This window comes from Carcharhinus amblyrhynchos, chromosome 1 (assembly GCF_965287045.1).
Source record: "Carcharhinus amblyrhynchos chromosome 1, sCarAmb.v2.hapA, whole genome shotgun sequence".
Lineage (NCBI taxonomy): Eukaryota > Metazoa > Chordata > Chondrichthyes > Carcharhiniformes > Carcharhinidae > Carcharhinus > Carcharhinus amblyrhynchos.
In genome coordinates this window covers 171592341-171614212 of record NC_137324.1, presented here as the reverse complement: position 1 = coordinate 171614212, position 21872 = coordinate 171592341, and the positions used below count along the sequence as shown (strand labels likewise).

Genomic DNA, 21872 nt, shown 5'->3' with positions numbered 1-21872 from the left:
TAGCTATCCAATTCGCCCGATTCTCTTGCTCCTAGTTCTGCAATTTTTTCCTTTTCAAGTATTTATACGTCCTCTTTTTAATGTTATTACTGAATCAGCCTCCATCATTCTTTCAGTGATGTATTCCAGACTGTAATGACTTACTGGCTTAAAAAATTCTCCCCACCACCCCTTCATTCCCAATTACTTTGTCCTCCGATTACTGGACCTCCTGCCACTGGAAGCAGTTTCCCCTTCTGTATCAAACCCTTCAAAATTTGGGACACCTCTCGAATCCTCCCCCTCTGCTGCTCTGAGGAAACAGTGCCAACCACTGTGCCACCGTACGAGGGAATAACATCAAGCTAATGATCTAACAAATCACAACACCAGGTTAAAGTCCAAGAGGTTTATTTGATAGTACAAGCCACTATCTTTCGGAGCGCTGCCCCTTCATCAGGTGAAGTGGGAGTTCTGTTCACAAACAGGGCATATATAGACACAAACTCAATTTACAAAATAATCGTGGAATGTGAGTCTTTACAGGTAATCAAGTCTTAAAGGTACAAACAGTGTGAGTGGAGACAGAGTTAAGCACAGGTTAAAGATACGTGTATTGTCTCCAACCAGGACAGTTAGTGAGATTTTGCAAACCTAGGTAAGTCATGGGGTTTACAGATAGTGTGACATGAACCCAGGATCCAGCTTGAGGCAGTCCTCATATGCGGAACTTGGCTATCAGTCTCTGCTCGGTGACTCTGCATTGTCGTGTGTCGTGAAGGCCGCCTTGGAGAACGCTTACCCGAAGATCAGAGGCCAAATGCCCGTGATCACTGAAGTGTTCCCCAACAGGAAGAGAACACTCTTGCCTGGTGATTGGCTGATCGCCAAGCTCCGCACACATGAGGATGGCCTCAACCAGGATCTTGGGTCTATGTCACACTATCTGTAACCCCCACGACTTGGCTGGGCTTGCAAAATCTCACTAATTGTCCTTGCTGGAGACAATACACATCTCTTTAACCTCTGCTTAACTCTTTCTCCACTCACATTGTCTGTACCTTTAAGACTTGATTACCTGTAAAGTCTCGCATTCCAACCATTATTTTGTAAATTGAGTTTGTGTCTATATATGCCCTGTTTGTGAACAGAACTCCCACTCACCTGATGAAGGGGCAGCGCTCCAAAAGCTAGTGGCTTGTGCTGTCAAATAAACCTGTTGGACTTTTAACCTGGTGTTGTGAGATTTCTTTCTGTGTTTACCCCAGTCCAACGCCGGCATCTCCACATCATCAGCTATAGCAAACAGTATTAAAGGTGCGGGAGCGGAAATTGTAGAGGGGATCTGGTGTGCGCTGAGGCCAGTTTACTGATCCAAAAATGAATCTCGATAGTTCTGAATATGACTTTTATTTTGACGTCTGTTCTTTTCCCCATTCTCAGCCTTTCTGTCAGGAAGCGACAGAATCCCAGTGGGAGGGATTCGGAGTTTCAGCATTAAGATTATTAACACCAAGAGCACTGACCCGGATTTCTCATATCCTCGTGCCTACACCTGTACCAAAACCCTCGACCTCCCCAACTACAGCAACATCGAAATACTGAAAGAGAAGTTACTGCATGCTATGGAATCTAAGGAGTTCAATGCAAATGAACTGTAACATATAAATATACGTGTGTGTGTGTGCCTTTACTCTGAGAAAATGGGGCAATTGACTGAGAAAATCTCAATATAAATTGCATTCAAGCATTTGTTTTCTCCCGGAATGAAAAACATCCTGTGATAATGCAACATTCCAGAGCACTTTAAGTCTCTCTATTCAAACTAGTGAAATGTACACATACAGCAATTTTTAGTCCGTTCACAGGACGTAGGCATTGCTGGCAAGGTCAGCCTGTTTTGTTCGTCCCTAATTTTCCTCTAGAGGGCGGTGGTGAGCCACCTCCTGGAATGCAACTTAGTGACTTGCTTGGCCATTTCCGAGGGCAATGTAGAGTCAGCACATGGCTTGAAACTGGAGTCACTAATAGGTCAGACCTGTGTGGGGAGCAGATGTAAGTGAACCAGATGGATTTTTAAACTATACAACTAGTTTCACTGTTTATTCCAGATGAGATTCTCAAACTGCTGCGGTGAGATTTGAACTCGGAGTCTTGTGGATGCTCACCCAGGCCTGCTGGATCACTAACCCAGTTGCATAAAGACTCTGCTACCATACTCCACTAGATTTGAGTAAGCTATACAGAGGATAGGTGAAATTTTGTATGTATTTGCGTGGTAGAGATTGAGGAGGCTCCGTGACTATTCTTGGTACGTCAAAATATTTAATTTTGGTCTCCTTAAAAGAAAAGGCTGTGATGACCGTAATAACTGGAGCAAATTTCTCATCTCTTCAGAAAAAAAATAAGGTGGGCTTGCTGTTTCTTGAAGTATACCAATCAGGAGCAATGTCATGCCACACAGAATTACATTGAATGTACAACACAGAAATAGGCCATTCAGCCCAACCACTTAATACAAACATTCATGAGCAAGTTGACCCTCCTCCTATTCATTCTCATCAAACTTTATCAATATAATTCTCTATCCCACTCTCCCTCATATATTTATTCCCCTTAAATTCATGCTTACTATTCACTTTAACCACACACTGTAGTCAAGATTCTCACCATTCTTCAGTTGAAGAAGCTTCGTTGAAATTCCCTGTTTGACTTCTTGGCGATTATAATGACTTCTCATGATTTTTTCTTTGCACAAGTGGAAACCCTCACCCTGTGATTATTCTGTTAAAGTCTACAATAAGCCAAAATTTTGACATTTTCTCTTTTCAAGAAAAAAGCAATACGCAGGCTGTCCATCCCTTTCCTATGTGAGTGTAAGCTCACATTTCTGATGGTAAATTTTTCGCACCCTCGCTAGTGCCTCCTTTTATTTAATGGTAATATGACCAGAACTATACACTGTGTTCCGAGTGTGGTCTAACCCAGATTCAGTACAGTGTTAGGAAGCTGGAATGAAATGAAAAATAAAGAATTGGATACAAAAAGAAACGGATAGGGATCTGGCTGCACTGAGGACGTGAGAGATTAGTTTTTTTTAAATTTGTGCCTAGCAGCTGGGTGAAACAGACACGTTGTTCAGACTAGCTATCTTGGGATCTAGATCATAGCTTCACCCAGTTGCAAAGCAGAGCTCTCTCACAGAATTAAGCTGTTGTGTAAAACGAAAGCAGAAGAAGTCTATCTGTATGTGTTCTACATTAACCAAAAAAAAAGCTCCAGTCCTGTATAGTAATTATTTGCTGGATTTTCCTCATTGTGTTAAAACCCATGGGATATTGTTTTGGGGAAGGTGTATTCTTGGAGCTTAGGAAAGTAGATAGATTTGGATGGGGAGGGAGGGTAATTTAAGTATATTGCCTGAGTAACCATTATTATAGATAATTGTAAATGTCCTTTACTGTTGCCTTGTTGTGCATTTTAAAGTTTAATAACCTTTTTTGTTATTTGAATAATGTTCAACAAGACTGACTCCTTTCCGAGTCAGGTTTCATCTCTTTTCATACATTTTGTTTTCCAAATCGCAAAATTCAATAGTTAAGAGCCGAGTTTCTCTTCTGGTGTTTGGGATGCCCTTGCACTGAACCTCGGAGGAGCTCATAACAACAGGCTTAGGACAACACACCTACTTTTCAGTTCCATCCTAGTACTCAGTTTACTTCCCTTTTGACCATGTTAACCAGAGTTGGGGCTTTTACTGATTTGCGTATTTATTCTCTCAGATTCCTTTGCTCCACTGCCTCATTTTGATTCTTAATTTGCAAGTAACCTGGGACCATTGTTATTGTACCGAAATGTAATACCTTGCAGTTATCTGTGGTGAACCTTCTTGCCAATAATAGGCCAATACTGCAACTTTATTCATTTAGATCAGAGCCCTCGTTGTTACCAGTTTTACATGAAGAATCTAAAATGCCACTTTGTTACTGTTAATGCACTTTATGAAACGTAAATTATTTTCAGATGTAAACAACTTTTCATGTTTATAATTAAAATAAATGATTTGTGGATTTTTATTCCTTGTTGTGACTGTGCTAATTTATTGCTAAGGTGTGCAGCCGGGTTTAGGAGTGGAATGGACAGGGGTGACTCTCAGCCAGCGTTCCCCTTCCCCAGGCCTGCTGTTTCTGTCCACACTTCCTACACCAGATGATGAACACGGTCAGTAATAAGCAGTCACCACAGCACAGCTTCTGAATGTAGCTTTTAACAAAACTGCTCCAGCACCAATTGTATTGAATACTTCCAAGGCTCACAAACCCAACGCTCACTATAGCGGTCTTTCATTTGCCTCACAGTTCTGCTGGTGTTGGAAATCGGGTGTGAAGATCCTTAATATTGCCATCATTCGGTCCTCCATGCCTGTTCTACTATTTGTTAGGGCAGCAGATCTAATGTGGCATGGTGGCACAATGGTTAGCACTGCTGCTTCACAGCGCCAGGGTCCTTGGTTCAATTCCTGGCTTGGATCACTGTCTCTGTGGAGTTTGCACGTTCTCCCTGTGTCTGTGTGGGTTTCCTCCGGGTGCTCCGGTTTCCTCCCACATTCTGAAAGACGTGCTAGTTAGATGCATTGACCCAAACAGATGCTGGACTGTGGTGACTAGGGAGGTTTTGCAGCAACCTCATTGCAGTGTTAAAGTAAGCCTTACTTGTGACTAATAAATAAACTTTACTTTTAGATCAGAAACCCCAAGATATGAAGCCAGGTCAGACCCCAACAATTGTCCATTTTGGCTTTAGTGTAACATTATGAGGTTTCGCTCCAGGCGTAATTCTACTGACAAACCACATGAGCTTTAATCAAAAAAAAACTTTATTTAACAACACAGTTTAATTATAACAAATGAATTAGCTCGGCATTTAACAATAGAACAATTCTTAGATGTGACAAGATAAGATTCTTAAGTGCTAATCTATCACTATCCGATCCAATCAAGGAATATTTTTCAGATAAACTGAAAACTCTCTTTAAACCTAGTGAGCAAAACACAGGCATACTTGCTTGTGACTTAGGTTAACAGTCAAAGTAGTTAACAAAACACATGCATAGTTGCTTGTGACTTGGGTTAACAGTTTGGGGCTTTCAGAATGTCTCTGAAGAGAGAGACAGAAAGACATTGCTTTCTTCCACCAGTTCCAGGCAGCAACTGTTCATTATTGTAAAATGGAAATGAAAACTGTTTTTTCCTGTTAGCCTCTCCCATTAACAACATTTTCTGTTCCTGTCAATCAACTTCAACAGAACTCACATGACTCTGCATACCTAATCTGAAATCTAAGGAGAACATTAATAAACAAAATTAACTCTACAAAGTAAAACATTTCTAGCTAAAATCAGTTATTATTCTGCATTCGAGCTGCATAGAATCATAGAAACTCTACAGTACAGAAAGAGGCCATTCGGCCCATTGAATCTGCACTGACCACAATCCCACCCAGGCCCTACCCCCCCATCCCTACATATTTTACCCATTAATTCCTCTAACCTATGCATCTCAGGACACCAAGGGGCAATTATGGCATGGCCAATCAACCTAACCTGCACATCTTCGGGCTGTGGGAGGAAACCGGAGCAAACGCATGCAGTCACGAGGAGAATGTGCAAACTCCACACAGACAGTGACCCAAGCCAGGAATCGAACCCAGGTCCCTGAAGCTGTGAAGCAGTAGTGCTAACCACTGTGTTACCGTGCCACACGTTGTCCCAGGCTGGTAACAACCACTGCCTCTTAACATGAATAGGATGGGAATAGAGGGATATGGTCCCCAGAAGGGTAGGGGGTTTTAGGTCAATGAGGCAGCATGGTCGGTGCAGGCTTGGAGGGCCGAAGGGCTTGGTCCGGTGCTGCAATTTTCTTTGTTCTTTGTTCTTAAAGCAGCCCCACCTCAAACATAAAGTATAGCAGAGTATCATCACATATTCATTCAGATCACTGTTAATGTGTACTTCAACTCCACTTACCCACATTCAATCTAAATCATTAATAAAAATCTGTGGATCCCACAGTTTGAAATTGATTCAGGAGTTCATGGGGCACAAACTCATGTTTCAAATACCATTTAGGTGAAAACCTGCTGACTGATTTAACCTGACGGATAGGTATGGCATTTCCTGCTATTGCGACAATGGCCAATCACTTCTCGGCTCAAGTCAGTATTAACCAAGGTCCAAGTCCAACAGGTTTATTTGGGTGGCATGAGCTTTTGGAGCACTGCCCCATCATCAGAAGAGTGCAGGATTTGTTTCACAAAAGGGACACATATAGACACAAACTCAATCACGAGATAATGGTTGGAATCAGATCTTTACAGATGCAGACAATGTGAGTGGAGAGAGGGTTAAGCACAGGTTAAAGAGATGTGTATTGTCTTCAGCCAGGGCAGTTAGTGAGATTTTGCAAGCCCAGGCAAGTCGTGGGGGTTACAGATAGTGTGACATGAACCCAAGATCCCGGTTGAGGCCATCCTTGTGTGTGCGGAACTTGGCTTTCAGTTTCTGCTCGGCCATTCTGCATTCGTGTGTTGTGAAGGCCGCCTTGGAGAATGCTTACCCGAAGGTCAGATTTCATTACTGAACAAGAATGAACAAGAATTGTACAGCAGCCTCATTGCTGTAACTATTGATATGTGGCATTATGGCACCCTGCTGCCTCACAGTGTAAGGGACCTGGGTTCGATTCCAGCCTTGGGTGTCTGTCTGTGTGGAGTTTGCACATTCTCTCCATGTCTGTGTGGGTTTCCTCCAGGTGTTCTGGTTTCCTCCCACAATCCAAAATTTGTGCAGTGTAGGTTCATTGGCCATACTAAATTTTCCCACAGTGTACCCAAACAGGCGCCAGAGGGAATTTTCACTGCAACTTCATTGCAGTGTTAATGTAAGCCTACTTGTGATACTAATAAATAAATCTTAAATAAAACTTAGCCTAACTTTGCTCTGAAAATGCCTCCGCCAGAAGCCTTTCTCACCATGGAGTGATCATACGCTGAGTCCTGATTGGTTACACAGGCCATGTGACCCTTCCTCTGCTGTGTTGCCCTTAAAGAGCATGCCAGATCCCACCATTAAAGTTCACGGAATGAGAAATGTAGTTTCAGGAGACATCAAAACTGAGGCTTTAAATCTCACTGAGAATTTAGTTTTGCACAGACTGCCAGTGTCAAATGGAAGCAGGAGCAGGACTGATCGAGCAGATAGAAGATTGTCTTTCCACCACATGAGGAGTTTGTTTACCAAGGTAAAAGCAACATAGAAATATAGAAACATAGAAGATAGGAGCAGGAGGAGGCCATTTGGCCCTTCAAGTCTGTGCCGCCATTCATCACGATCATGGCTGATTGTCCAACTCAATAGCCTAATCCTGCTTTCTCCCTGTAACCTTTGATCCCATTCACTCCAAGTGCTATATCCAGCTGCCTCTTGAATACATTTAATATTTTGCCATCAACTACTTCCTGTGGTAATGAATTCCACAGGCTCACCACTCTCCTCACCTCCATCCTAAATGGTCTTCCCTGAATCCTCAGACTGTGACCCCTGGTTCTGGACTCCCCCACCATCGGGAATATCCTCCCTGCGTCTACCTTGTATGGTCTGATTATAAATCTCTACGAGAACCCCCATCATTTGTCTGAACTCAAGCAAAAACAATCTTTACCTTGTCAGTCTTTCCTCATACACCAGTCCCACCATTGCCTGGTAAACCTTCGCTGCTCTCCTTCGAGAGCAAGAATATCCTTCCTCAGAAAAGGAGGCCAAAACTGCACAGACTATTCTCAGTGCGTCCTCACCAAGGCCCTATATGGTTGCAACAACACATCCCTGCTCCTGTACTCGCAATCTCTCACAATGAAGACGAACATACCATTTGCCTTGTTTATTGCCTGCTGCACCCACATGCTTACCTTCAGTGACTGGTGCACAAGGACACCCAGGTCCCACTGCGCACTCCCCCCTCCCAATTCACAGCCATTCAAGTAGTAATCAGCCTTCTTGTTTTAGCTTCCCAAGTGAATAACCTCACATTTATCCAAATTATACTGTATCTGCCATTGAACAAACAGTGAGTAAATCAGCTTCCTGTGGTTAATGTGTGGAATAAGGAGTCACAAAGAGTGCAGGTGCTAAACATAAAGCAGTCTCCCATCCACACTCACACTCTACACCATAATATTTCCAGACATAAGTATTTCCCCAGGCTAGGAGTTCCTCTGTAATATTGCGATATCCTGTGCATGAGGGGAGGGACCGTATATACTCAGATAACTGGCTCTATCAGTCACTGGATCAGTACAGATTTTTGTACAGTTGGTTCAGAGGCGGAGCCAGAGAAAGGGAATTCCCAAATATACGAGAGAGGTTCTTGGAGGCAGTCAGAGTGAACCCACAGCAGCTCCGGAAAAAGAAGGATTAACAGAGACAGAGACAAGAGAGGAAGATGTTGTGCTGGGGGGATCTGGGATCACAGACCCGGCACAACCCCGCCTCGCAGACAGTGGACGTTCTCCAAGGGGAGAGAATTCAGCATGTTTGCAGCCGGGACACAGTCACTGTGTTTGTGTTGAGAAATGGAAAAGTTTACACCAGTGTCCGTGGACGGAAGAAGAAAAAAGCAGCTGGTAAGCAAACCCTGTCTCCAAGAGACAGTTTTAAAATTAAATTATTATTGCTAACATGACAATGTATTAATTTAGACATATTAAAGTGTTCAGAGTTTGGAACAAACTCTATATTTGATAGGGATCATGTATTATCTATATAAAGTTTCTTGTGTGACTTGTTAAAGTCTGGTATTTCTTCCAAACAGATTGACAGCAAGGATTGTATTTAATGTTTAATGTTTCTGCCTTCCCCCGCATTGCATTCATCTTCAATGTGGTTGTGGTTTGGGTTAGAATCTGGGTGATGATTCTGATGTGTGAGTACAGTGTCTGGGGGTGAGATGCTGGATCTGTCCAGAGCGGTGCAGTTTTGTTTTCCTTCGTTCTTTCCTCCCCTCCCCTCCCCTAAACAATTCTCTACGTTTGATTTTGCTCACTTTCAGTTTCGTTTCTCTGAGTCACAGTGAGAGCAGCAGCAGCAGCAGCAGCACTGAGCTTGGCTCCGAATAGAAACCTTTAACCCATTAAACCAACACTTGTAAAACCCGACACACACCATTGGCAGGAGGAGCTTATTTAACTGAGTGGATCCTGCTGCCAGTTTCATAAAGCAGCATTGTATTACTGGAGGAGACAAATCGACCAGGAGAGAGAATCTTTGATTACTGACCTCATTTTTTGAGTTCAGGCTGAGGGTGCCAACAAACAGAAGAGGATTGCACACCATCCTTATGAAAAAGTGTGGTCAAACCAGTATTTGCACAGATTAGCAAGATCTGTGTATCAATTGCGTTACAATTCTACGGTGCACAATTCACACAATGTGAGCTGATCTTAACCCTATGGCTGAGTGGGCAGTTATCAATATCCAGGTTCATTACTGACCCTAGAGATTACTAGGTGGCATCTTAATCTGCAATAACAAGGAGATGGCAAGGACACACCACCTGAATCTGGTAGGTTCTTTTTTTAAGGATAGCGCATTGTGTCTGGGTGGCATCAATAAAATTCCCCAGGGCTCATCCCTGAATCACGGAGTAGAATGACAGAATTCCTACAGTGCAGAAGAGGCCATTTGGCCCATCGAGTCTGCATCAATTCTCTGATAGCATGTCTTACCCAGGCTCTCTCACCTCCTCTCCGTGTAACCATGCACACACTTACCATGGCTAATCCATTGAAGCTACGCATCTTAGGACATGAAGGGGCAATTTAACATGGCCAATCCACCTAACCTGCACATCTTGGGACACTAAGAGGCAATTTGACATGGCTAATCCACCCAACTTGCACATCTTTGGACTGTGGGAGGAAACCAGAGCACCCGGAGGAAATCCACGCAGATACGAAGAAAACATGCAGACTCCACACAGACAGTGACCCAAGCCAGGAATCGAACCCGGGTCCCTGACGCTGTGAGGCAGCAGTGCTAACCAGGGTGTGCAGAAGCAGCTGGTAACTTTCAAGTTTTGGGTATACAGAGCCTCATGTTCCTGGGACATTTTGAGAAACAGGTGTGATTACTGAGGAAAAGAGGAGGAGATGAATTCCAAATGGGAAGTGTTTCTTTTCTGAATATCCTTACCTCGATGAACGTAAATTCAACAAATCACTTTGGTGAGAAACCTGTTGGGAGAAGAGGGAGTTGAAAAGTTCACACTCGGGTTTACAAGTGTCTAAACTGCTGTTAGTGGCTCACAGCATTTTCAAGTAGTTTCACTGACTCAATTGATTAGATGCAGACCCTGAAACCTGTCCCACCGTTCAGTTAGATCACTGCTTGTCTGAGCCTCCATTAAATTTACTCAACTACTCCACGACACCATTACTTAGTAAAATCCACCAATCCCCGCTTGGAAATTTTAATTGACTCAACATTCACATACTGGGAGTTGAGTTCCAGGTCTCACCGACTTCAGGAAGCATAGTGGAGAACATGCCCCTGTCTACATCAACAGCGATGAAGTAGAAATGGTCAAGAGCTACACGTTTTTAGGGTTCAGATCACCAAAAACCTGTCCTGGTACCCCCCTCCCATGCCAAAACTAACGTTAAAAAAACCCACCAACGCCTCTACTTTCTCAGACTAAGGAAATTTGGCATGTCAGCTGCAACTCTCATCAACTTTTACAGATGCACCATAGAAAGCATCCTTTCTAGTTGTATCACAGCTTGGTATGGCTCTTCCTCCGCAAGAAACAACAACAGGTTGTGAACGTAGCCCAATCTATCACACAAACCAACCTCCCATCCATTGACTCTGCCTACACTTCCCACTGCCTTGGCAAAGCAGCCAGCATAATTAAGGGCCCCACGCATCCCGGACATTCTCTCTTCCACCTTCTTCTGTCGAGAAAAAGATACAAAAGTCTGAGGTCACGTACCGACTGCCTCAAGAACATCTTCTTCCCTGCTGCTGTCAAACTTTTGAATGGACTTACCTTGCATTAAGTTGATCTTTCTTTACACCCTAGCTATGACAGTAACTCTACATTCTACACTTTCTCATTTACTTCTTTATGAATGGCATGCTTTGCCTGCATAACACGCAGGAAACAATACTTTTCACTGTATGTTAATACATGTGACAATAATAAATCAAACCAAGTCACCAATCTTTGTTGAAAAAATGTTTCCTCATTTCTCTCCTAAATTGCCTGGCTCATGCAAACTAACACAACCTATCCTCATATCCTAATCCTTTAAACCATAGCAATGATTCCAGTGCAGTTACTAATGCTCTGACAGCTCTATTCACGGAACAAACAAAGCTACAGCAACAAGACGCAACTATCACTTTGAGTTTAACTTGTGCACATACAGTTTGCACAGATTTTTCTATATTCACTGTCAAGATCACCAGCAAGATTGATGTTTATTGCACGTCCTTCTTTGCCCTGTGGTGGGTCTTAATGTCGTGTTTTGATGTGACTGAAAAGCTTACTGGGCCAATTCAGAGCTGGTCACATTGGTATTGGACTGGAGTCACTTATATAGACAAGTGATGGACAGCAGGTTACCTTCCCTAAAGGACTTCCATGAATCAGGTGGGTTTTGACAATCAGGTAGTGTCATGGAACTGATTTTTAAACTGATATCAAATTCTCAAACGGTTCTAGCTCCCGTCCTCTCAATTATTAACCGGTAACATCACTCCTGTACCCTTAAATATTAATCTTTTGTTTCATTTCTTTTCCTATAGGACTGTTTCCTCATTTCAAGGGACAGAAAATCCACTTTGTGGATAGTGAAACCTCCCACATTCTGTTCCTTTCCAAAGCGGGAACCATTTACCAGAGCGAAGTTAAACTGAAGGAAACTGCAGCTCATGAGGGAGAATTCTCCATAATGAAGCCACAGTAAGAGTTACATTATTCCTGTTTGCTTTTAAGTACAACACATGGTGTTTTTATTTAGTTCTGTGGCATTATGTTGTGAATTGAGTCAATGTTGGAAGATGGCAAAGTCGTGATATCCCTTGGACTGCCGACTGGCGCAAGGAAAATGTTGTTAAATTTAATGTTTCATTCAAAAGGCAGTGCAGCACTCTGTCAGTGTCACTATTGTCATCATTGTAGTCCGCTCTCCCTAGATTTGAAGATGATGTCTATTCAGGATCATGAGTTTCTGTGTGGGTCTTTGTGTAGCTGAACAGGACACCTCTCAACCTGGAGATCTTTAGGCACATGGGACAGGATTGGGGGCAGAGGGGTGGGTGGAATTCTACCATCCTGCCCACCACGGGAATCGGGGAGGGGCAGACCAGGGGTTGACCTCGAGCAGAATTTTCCAGTTTTGAGGCGAGCAAGGTCGGAAAATCCCGCCCAATGTCTTGTGAGGTACTGGGATCCCTCGACCATCAGATCATACAATGTAGGAGCAGGATTGGGACATTTGGCCCATCAAGTCTGCTCCATCATTCAATCATGGCTGATAAATTTCTCAACACCATTCTCCTGCCTTTTCCTTGAAACCTTTGATCCCTTTACCAATTGAGAGCCTACCTATCCCTGACTTAAATATATGCAATGACCTGACCTCCACAGCCTTCTGTGGCAATGAATGCCATAGATTCATCACCCTCTGGCTGAAGAAATTCCTCCTCATCTCTAAGGGGCTATCCTTTATTCTGAGGCTGTCCTCAGATCCTAGTCTCTCCTACTAATGGAAACATCTTCTCTATATCCACCCTATCCGGGCTTTTAGTATTCCATTAATTAGTAATTAGTGTAGGAATTACTTCCTTCCCTTGCCTTTGATGTCACTGCTCCACCTTATCAATGAGACATTGTGACTCACAGCTTGTTTCTACTTGATAGACAAGCTGTTGCCATTTTGAAAACTGGCAGAGAGCTCTTCCCAGTCATTCCGATCTTATTAAGGAAAACTTTGGAATGCCTTGGAAGCATTTTCTTTGCCCTCCCTTGAGATGTTGACCATTTGAGAGTTGAGAGAACAGGACCTGAGGGGGGAGATGGTTTCAGTCATCCATTCATAGTGTCCAGTCCATTGCAGTTGATTTTTAGGAGCTTTTTTTGAATGTGTGCAGTGCTAGCTTCCCAAAGGACATCAGTGTTTGTTCAACAGTCCTGCCATTGAGTCCGAAAGATGTGGCAGAGGGATTGCTTTTGGAATTTCTCCAGCGATCTTGCGTGTCACCGATAAACAATCCAAACTGTACACTTTGTTGACTTGCAGTGGTCCTTATTGTCAAATACTTGTTGTCTCCTACGAGTCAGCACTGCGCTGAAATGTCAGCGTTGATTGTGGGTGGGATTTTACAGCCTAGCTCATCCTGAAACCATAAAATCCCACCAGAAATCAACAGCCCTTCCCGTGCTCCGCCCCTCACCTGTTCCAATTCCTGTGGTGGACAGGCTAGTAAAATTCCAACTGTGTGCTCTGGACTGGGACTTGAACTTACCATTTTCTAAATTAGTAAACAAGAGTCCAAAGGTGTGCGTGTTAGGTTGAATGGCCAAGCTAAATTGACTCTCATGTCAGGGGATTAGTGGGGTAAATACGTGGGCTTATGGGGATAGGGCCTGGGTGGGATTGTGATCAGTGCAGGCTCGATGGACTGAATGGCCTCCTTCTGCATTGTAGGGATTCTATGATTCTAAGAATGTTCCCAGCAGAACCCAGGAAAATTCAGTAACACTTGAGTAGATTTGGCAATTGTTTATTCAAAGATATACCTCTGATAAACTATACTGTCCTATGGGCTTTGTGTTTGCCCAGGGGAGGCCGTGACATAGTGGTATTGTCACTGGTCTAGTAATCCAGAGGCGCAGGGTAATCCTTTGGGGACCTGGGTTCAAATTACACCACAGCAAATGGAGAAATGTGAATTCAATAAAAGAAATCTAAACAAATCATAGAATCCCTACAGTGCAGAAGTAAGCCATTTGGCCCACCGAGTCGACACCAACAATAATCCCACCCAGGCCCTATTCCTGTAACTCCACATATTTGCCCTGCGAATCTATGAATCCTGAGACACTAAGGGGAAAAGTAGCATGGCCAATCAACCTAACCCACGCATCTTTGGACTGTGGGAGGAAACTGGAGGAAACCCACGCAGACATGGGCAGAACTTGCAAACAGACAGTGACCCAAGCCAGGAATCGACCCCAGGTCCCTGGAGCTGTGAGACAACAGTGCTAACTACTGTGCCACCATGCTGCCTCCTAATGAAAGCATTGTCAGTTCTTGTAAAAACCCAACTGATTCACTACGCCCTTCAGGGAAGGAAATCCGCCACTCTTACCTGGTCTGGCCGACATGTGACTCCAAACTCACGGCAATGTGGTTGACTCTGAAAATGCCCTCTGAAAATTGAAGGGCAGTTCTGGATGGGCAATAAATGTCAGCCCAGCGATGCCTACATCCCATAAATGAATTTTAAAAAACTTGTGCTCATGTAGAGACACTCGGACAACAGCATTCAGCATTTTAAAGTCCAGTGATGAAAAATCAAAAATATAACCAAACAGATGAGATATATGCCTGAGAAAGATCTAGAAATGACGTGCCATTATGTCTGTGTTTTTCTTATGTCCAGAATACTTAAAAGTTTGTGCCAGAGAAACATAATTCAAGTGGCGTGTGGAAACAATCACACAATGGCATTGTGCAAAGGTAAAAATAAAACTAAAACATACTTACTGTAATTTATTGAAAACAGATTAAAATGTTGAAGCTGTGCCCCCAGTGGTGTACCAGTTCTAAATTTAGTATCATTTGTAACATGGCTGTCATATTCACGGTTAATTTTGAGATGTCTGCATTTTGGAAAAGGTCTAAATTAGGCCAGGTGCAGCAAAACCGAGACATTCAATACCAGTGACATAAAACTAAATACTGTTCTTCTGATTAATATTTATCTAATTCAGCAGGAACAGGAACTTATTGTCGGTTTTTGCTCAGCGTAGAATAGAATCGTAGAATCCCTACAGTGGAGAAGGGGCCCATTCAGCCCATCGAACCTGCACCAACAATCCCCACCAGGCCTCATCTCTGTAACCTCAAGTATTTACCCTGCTAATCCCCTGACACACTAACGGACAATTTAGCAAGGCAAATCAACCTAACCCAAACATCTCTGGAGTGTGGGAGGAATCTGGAGCACTCGGAAGAAACCCGCGCAGGCATGGAGAGAATGTGCAAGCTCTACACAGACAGTCACCCGAGGCTGGGATTGAACCTGGGTCTCTGGGGCTGTGAAACAGTAAGAAGTCTCACAACACCAGCTTATTTCTTACTGTGCTTACCACAGTCCAACTCCGGCCTCTCCATGGCTACCATTGACGCTGTGAAACAGCAGTGTGCCACGCGCTGTCCAACATCACTAGGTAGTTATTTTACCTAGCCAGCTGCATCAGCTGTGGTTCAGTTTGTTGTATCCTTGTTTCTGATACAGGAAATTGTACGTTCAAGTCCCACTCCCGGACTTGCGTGCAAAAAAATGAAGGTTGTTACTCCATTGCAGTACTAAAGGATGCTGCACTGTTAAAGATGCTGTGAATTGGATGAAATGTTAAGGCAAGGTCTTTTAGGCGGGTATAAAAGATCCTATGACACTATTTAAAAGGTGGGAGGTGATAGCCTAGTGGTATTATCGCTAGACTATCAATCCAGAAGCTCAGCTAATGTTCTGGGGACTTGGGTTCGAATCCCGCCACAGCAGGTGATGGAATTTGAATTCAATTAAAAAATATCTGGAATTAAGAATCTACTGATGGCCATGAAACCATTGTCAGTTGTTGGAAAAACCCATCTGGTTCACTAACGCCCTTTAGGGAAGGAAATCTGCCGTCCTTACCTGGTCTGGCCTACATGTGACTCCAGAGCCACAGTGATGTGGTTGACTCTCAACCGTCCTCTGGCAACTAGGGATGGGCAATAAATGTTGGCCCAGCCAGTGATATCCATGTCTCACAAATGAATAAAAAGGAGCAGGGAATCTGGTATCCTGGCCAATATTCACCTTGCAATCGCCATTTTAAAAAAGGACTATTTAGTCATTAAATGATTGCTATTTTCCTGCCAGGCTGTGATCCTGTGGGCTGCCGCTGGCCTGTTCCTGGTTTCATTAGTCGCATTGTTTATTGTAATAGTTATAGAGAAACAGAAAATCTAAAGAAAAACAGATTAAGTATGTGCAAATTGTCTGTCACTTTTCCGACATTATGATGGTAGCTACGTTCCAAAAATACTTCATTGACTCAATGTGCCCTGGGCAATTTTGTAATCATGGAAGGTGCTACTTGAATGCAAGACTTTTTAGAAATATTTCACACAATGCAACATACCAAATCTTTTTACTTTTTGTAACTTCAACTTGAAGGTTCAACTAATATTTTTTCTATTCACTGGATGTGGGGGTTGTTGGCAAGTCTAATCCTGAGTTACCCTGAATTTTTTTGCACTATTGAGTGGTTTGCTAGGCCAATGGACAATGAATCAACAGACTTATATTTCCAGTTATTTTAAAACTGAATTCAAGTTCTGAAACTGCCACTTTGGGATTTGAACTCACCATTAGAGAAAGGATCGACATTACACAACGATTCATAAGGAGAAAGTTGGGAGACATGTCCATCTGTCTACCCCTTGTGTTCCGCCCTAGGACAGATGCTAACTCAAGCCCCACACACCTAATTCTTGAGCCAAGTCAATGGGGAAGAGATGGTTTCTGCTTCGGGACATGAGAACCAAGTTCTAACAGTAATATAATTAAAAAAGGAAAACCGAAACATAGACTTATTCAAATTCAAAAGGTAATTTTTTTTCCTTTTCTCATTTCTCTTCTGCTGGAAGTTGGTGAACTCTTTGCCTGGGGACAGAACACTTACGGCCAGCTCGGTCTTGGTACACAGGATGCCTCCCAGAGCGACCCACAGTGTGTGATATCTCTCACTGGGATGCCAGTGGCTCAGATCACTGCAGGAGGGGAACACAGCTTCGCCCTGTCTCTCTCAGGGGCCGTGTTCGGGTGGGGAAGGAACAACCACGGACAGCTGGGGCTTAAGGACACAAAAGGTAAGAAAGTTTCCAAAAAAACAATTGTCCCTTCTTTTTCCTTTCTGTTGCTTCCACATTCCCAAACAAAGCTTAGCATCCTGTCCAAAAGGAGAGAATCATTTAACAGTGGCCCAGATTATGGAGTCAGTGGCACAAGCAATGGCACTTACCTCTGACCTCAAACAGACCTGCACACAATGGCCTTGATTTTACTGGCACGCCTGCCCAAGGCTCGTCAGATTGCTCCCGAGGCCAATGGAGAATGCCAGTCTTCGAGCCTCACCCACCCCGATTCTGGGGTGGACGTGCCAGTAAAATTCCGCCAATGACCGAACAATCACCATTCCTGATACCAATTTCACTCCGGCGCCAGCAACTGGGGAACAAAGTGTCCAGTGACAGTGACACCATCAAGCAGGCTAAGCAGCCAATCACTTTGAAGAAGTCTCACCGAGGAAAGAAAAACCACAAAGTAACAAGCAAAATAATGATCGGAACAAAGGCGTTGGATGAAGCAAAACTACCTTAAAGAAACTTCTGAATAATAATCTAAAAAATCTATGGAATATGCCACGGAATGTTGAAATTTGACATTCCACAAATATAAATATAGTTTTGCAGGGCCAGAGAGGTTGTTCAGCAGTAATTCTGGATTACTATACTGTTTAAAAATCCAACTAAGCCACATTCAACAAGACTTAAGGCAGAATTTTCAAAGTTTTTGACCAAGGGGTAACTCAGTTGGGAAAGCAGAATGTAGCCCACTGGCTCCACTGCATTTCCTGTCATAGATTTCGATACTTAGTCAAAAGAGGCAGATCCCACACTGCCACACTGGCAAGCACGCTCTGAACCAGGGCTACTAACCTTAACTTTCAAGAGATCAGGGCATCCCGAAACTCAGTAGGTGCTGTCGAAAATTATGGGGAAAATATAAGAAAGAACCTGAGTCTTCTTCAACCTTCCTGTCTATTTCAGGTCGTGTACAGAACAGCCAGTTTCTTTTTAGCTTGTTTCTGTTTCTCAAATTCAATGGAATTTTCCCACATCATCCCTGAATACAAATTTCAGGACTGAGGTTTAGGACAATATCAGCTGTACTCAGTGTCTGGGATATTCCGGTCACCCCACAGCCTATTCCCCGGAGGTGGATCACCATTGGCCACCGGTGCAACTTTCCAGTTCTAACAAGGTCTGTGGTGTTTTATATGGTTCACCAGTACCGCTGCGGGAAGCCCCCACAGGGAGCCGATTTTGGCATCACCAGGCAACCTTGCTGATACAAAGGGCTGGAAAGTACTGTCCTGCGTTTGTGCAACACAACATTTTATAGTTGAGGACAAAACATCGTCTGATTTTGAAGAAGAAATTAGATGCAGCACTTGGTGCTAAAGGGATCAAGGGATATGGGGGGAATGGAGGGGAATCAGGATATTGAAGTTAATGACTAGCCATAATCAAAATGAATAACAGAGCAGGCACGAAGGGCCAAATGGCCTCCTACTGCCTCCAGCTTCTACGTTTCTACTCTGACTCATTTGGTATTTTTTTTCTGGAACTTTGCTCTTCGACCCAGTTTGGCTACCTTCTCTCTAAAATAACTTCCAACAGGCTATATACTTTGGAAATAACAGGAGGAATGTGAGTTGATTGCTCTTTCCTTCCTTTTTACAGATAGATATGAACCCAACTACGTGAAGCTGTTGGAGTGTAAGAAGACCATCCATATCTCTTGTGGGGAAGAGCATACTGCTGTCCTGACGAAGGTTTGTTCAGGAAGAATTTGACATGGAGATGCCGGCATTGGACTGGCGTGGGCACCGTGAGAAGTCTCACCACACCAGGTTAAAGCCCAGCAGGTTTATTTGGGATCACAAGCTTTCAGCGTCGCTGCTCCTTCATCAGGTGAGTGGAGAATTGGTCCACAAACACGGCATGTATAGACACAGACTTAACTGCAAGATAATGATTGGAATGTGAGTCTTTACAGGTAATCAAGTCTTTACAATTAAGACAGTGCGAGTGGAGAGAGGGATAATCACAGGTTAAAGAAGTTGTCTCAAACCAGGACAGTTAGTAGGATATTGCAAGCCCAGGCCAAATGATGGGAGTTACATGTAGTGTGACATGAACTCAGGATCCCAGTTGAGGCCATCCTCATGCATACGGCTCTGTGATTATCCCTCTCTCCACTCATACTATCTGTACCTGTAAAGACTCGATTACCTGTAAAGACTTGCATTCTAACCATCATCTTGCAATTGAGCCTGTGTCTATATGTGCCGTGTTTGTGAACCCAACTCTCCACTCATCTGATGAAGGAGCAGCGCTCCAAAAGCTCGTGATATCAAATAAACCTGTTAGACTTTAACCTGGTGTTGTCAGACTTCTTACTGTGCCCAGGAAGAACTTGTAATTAGAACCTCAGTTGTTTGTGCCTTACTCAGGCGTGGGGATATCCCCATGTTGTGAATGTCAGTTAGGGTTTTGTAACCCTGCTTGCAGCCTCTCTCGGAGCAGGTAGTCCAATAACACAAATTGTGGGTTGATAGTGGAGAAACAACTCAACTTCCTTAGTAAGTAGTTCCAGAATCACATGCCTGAACGTTTAGCTCAGTTCAGCCCCAGAGGAGATCTCAATGAATGGACTTTAATGGGTTACACATGGATTAGCACAAAGTTAGAACACCAATCTGCTGCAAATATATATACTATTTCATTTATGACTACAGATATTGGGGTGTATTTTCTGACTGCACTATTACCCATATATTACCAAATATTTAATTAACTCATATTAGAAGGCGGCATGGTGGTACAGCAGTTAGCACGGCTGCCTCACAGCACCAGGGACCTGGGTTCGATTCCCGACTTGGTCTGTGTGGAGTCTGCATGTTCTTCCTGTGTCTTTGTGGGATTGCTTCGGTTTCCTCCCTCAGTCTGAAAGATGCGCTGGTTGGTGCATTGGCCATGCTAAATTCCTCCTCAGTGTACCCAAACAAGCACTCAAGTTTAGCAACTAGGGGATTTTTCACAATAACTTCATTGCAGCGTTAAGGTAAGCCTACTTGTGACAGTAATAAATAAACTTTACAGACTGCAGTTGACTCAGTGAGACAAGAATGTTCATATTAATCATTTGGAAAGTGTCAGTATATACAAGATAGAATCAGTTAAAATAAGTTTTCTATCACTAGATGCCATCATTGGGTGGGATTTTAAGGCCTCACGTGTCCCGAAATCGTAAAATCTGTTAAAGCAGAAGAGAATTAACAAGAATAGAAGGATCCTGGACCACTGAACCTCAGTACCAAACACTTTCCTTGTGATTTGATGTAACATGTTCTTAAGACATTGTCTTTTTCTCCAGGATGGGTTTGTTTACACCTTTGGAGCTGGGAGTTATGGGCAACTTGGACACAACTCCACAACGGATGAGATCAAACCTCATTTCGTCGGCTACCTGTTTGGAAATAAAGTTTCTCAGATAGCGTGTGGGAGGTGAGTTTGTAAGATGCCAGCAAAACAAAATGCAACTTTATTTCTTTCACTCTGTTTTATGTGTGAACCAGAAACACTTAAATTTAAGCAACTGTTTAGTTACTGAACGTCGATGGCTATCTGCAGTCTAGTCAACTGTTTTATTATCTCCGGACATCGGTGACATTTTTAGACTACTGGTATTGAAATCTAAAAGATTTTTATTCTTCACTTGGAAACAAATATTGTCTTGGTGCATGTTACAAGCGTGAGGAACAGAAACAGTGAGTGGATATTCAGTCTGAGACAACAAAATGGCAGCCAGAACTGTGGGGGGAGGTGGGGGAGGGGGCAGTTGGAATGATTGATGGAAGTCTGGAGCCACAGAGGCCTGAACTTTTCTTGTAGGGCCTGGTGGAGCAACACGCCTCTGCCTGACCCTGCTAAGGAAAGTTTTCTTAATGTACCTCAGAAGGGCAGCACAGTGGCACAGTGGTTAGCACTGCGGCATCACGGTGCCAGAGATCCGGGTTCGATTCCTGGATTTGTGCAGAGTCTGTTCATTCCCCCCATGCCTGCATGGGTTTCCTCTGGGTTCTCCAGTTTCCTCCCACAGTCGGAAAGACATGCCGGTTAGGCAGATTGGCCATGCCAATTCTCCCTCAGTGTACCAGAACAGACGTCAGAGTGTGGCAACTAGGGGATTTTCACAGTAACTTCATTGCAGTGTTAATGCAAGCCGACTTGTGACACTAATAATAACCTTAAAAAATTCTTTAAAAAAGATTTCATTGGCTTCCTGACAGCTTCAGGAGGTTGACATACCACTTGGGGGAAGGAGGGGGAGAGAAGGGAAGGGGTGTTATCATTCCACCTGAATCCTATGGAACTTTAATTTCCATTTATTATGGAGGTGTCTGATGCTGGCCTGGAGAGATCTTGATCTGTCACCAGAGCCAAAGGCATTAAAATGAGGAATGAGTGGGAAATGGAGTTACTCCATTCTGGTATGGTTCAGGTCAGAATCTCCAAAGTGTTGTATGGAGTCCGCCTGGATAAGTTTTGCATCTTGAATTTGGCTGGGGTAAGCATGATATGTTTCACTTCAGGAGTGATTCAAATGACCCACTTGGGAGCTTTCATCAAAGTTTATTTAAGAATATAGTTAACATGTATAATAAGAATACAAGAAATAACTTCTGCCAATTACAAACAACACAAAACAA

At 43.4% G+C, this 21872-nt stretch overlaps 2 protein-coding genes across 2 annotated transcripts in view; both read left to right on the top strand.

Moving 5' to 3' along the window:
* LOC145342414 (putative E3 ubiquitin-protein ligase HERC4) overlaps nucleotides 1-4010 on the top strand; it is a 52610-nt gene extending 48600 nt beyond the window's left edge. Inside the window, exon 25 of the mRNA XM_080188011.1 lies at nucleotides 1423-4010. Within this exon, the coding sequence (XP_080044137.1) occupies nucleotides 1423-1640 (218 nt within the window). The 3' untranslated portion in view covers nucleotides 1641-4010. The remainder of the gene's footprint in view (nucleotides 1-1422) is intronic.
* A 4407-nt stretch (nucleotides 4011-8417) lies between these two features.
* Nucleotides 8418-21872, top strand: part of LOC145347728 (putative E3 ubiquitin-protein ligase HERC4) — a 54205-nt gene continuing 40750 nt past the window's right edge. Inside the window, exons 1-6 of the mRNA XM_080195476.1 lie at nucleotides 8418-8658; nucleotides 11843-11999; nucleotides 14705-14781; nucleotides 16963-17184; nucleotides 18841-18932; nucleotides 20537-20667. Of these exons, the coding sequence (XP_080051602.1) occupies nucleotides 8478-8658; nucleotides 11843-11999; nucleotides 14705-14781; nucleotides 16963-17184; nucleotides 18841-18932; nucleotides 20537-20667 (860 nt within the window). The 5' untranslated portion in view covers nucleotides 8418-8477. The remainder of the gene's footprint in view (nucleotides 8659-11842; nucleotides 12000-14704; nucleotides 14782-16962; nucleotides 17185-18840; nucleotides 18933-20536; nucleotides 20668-21872) is intronic.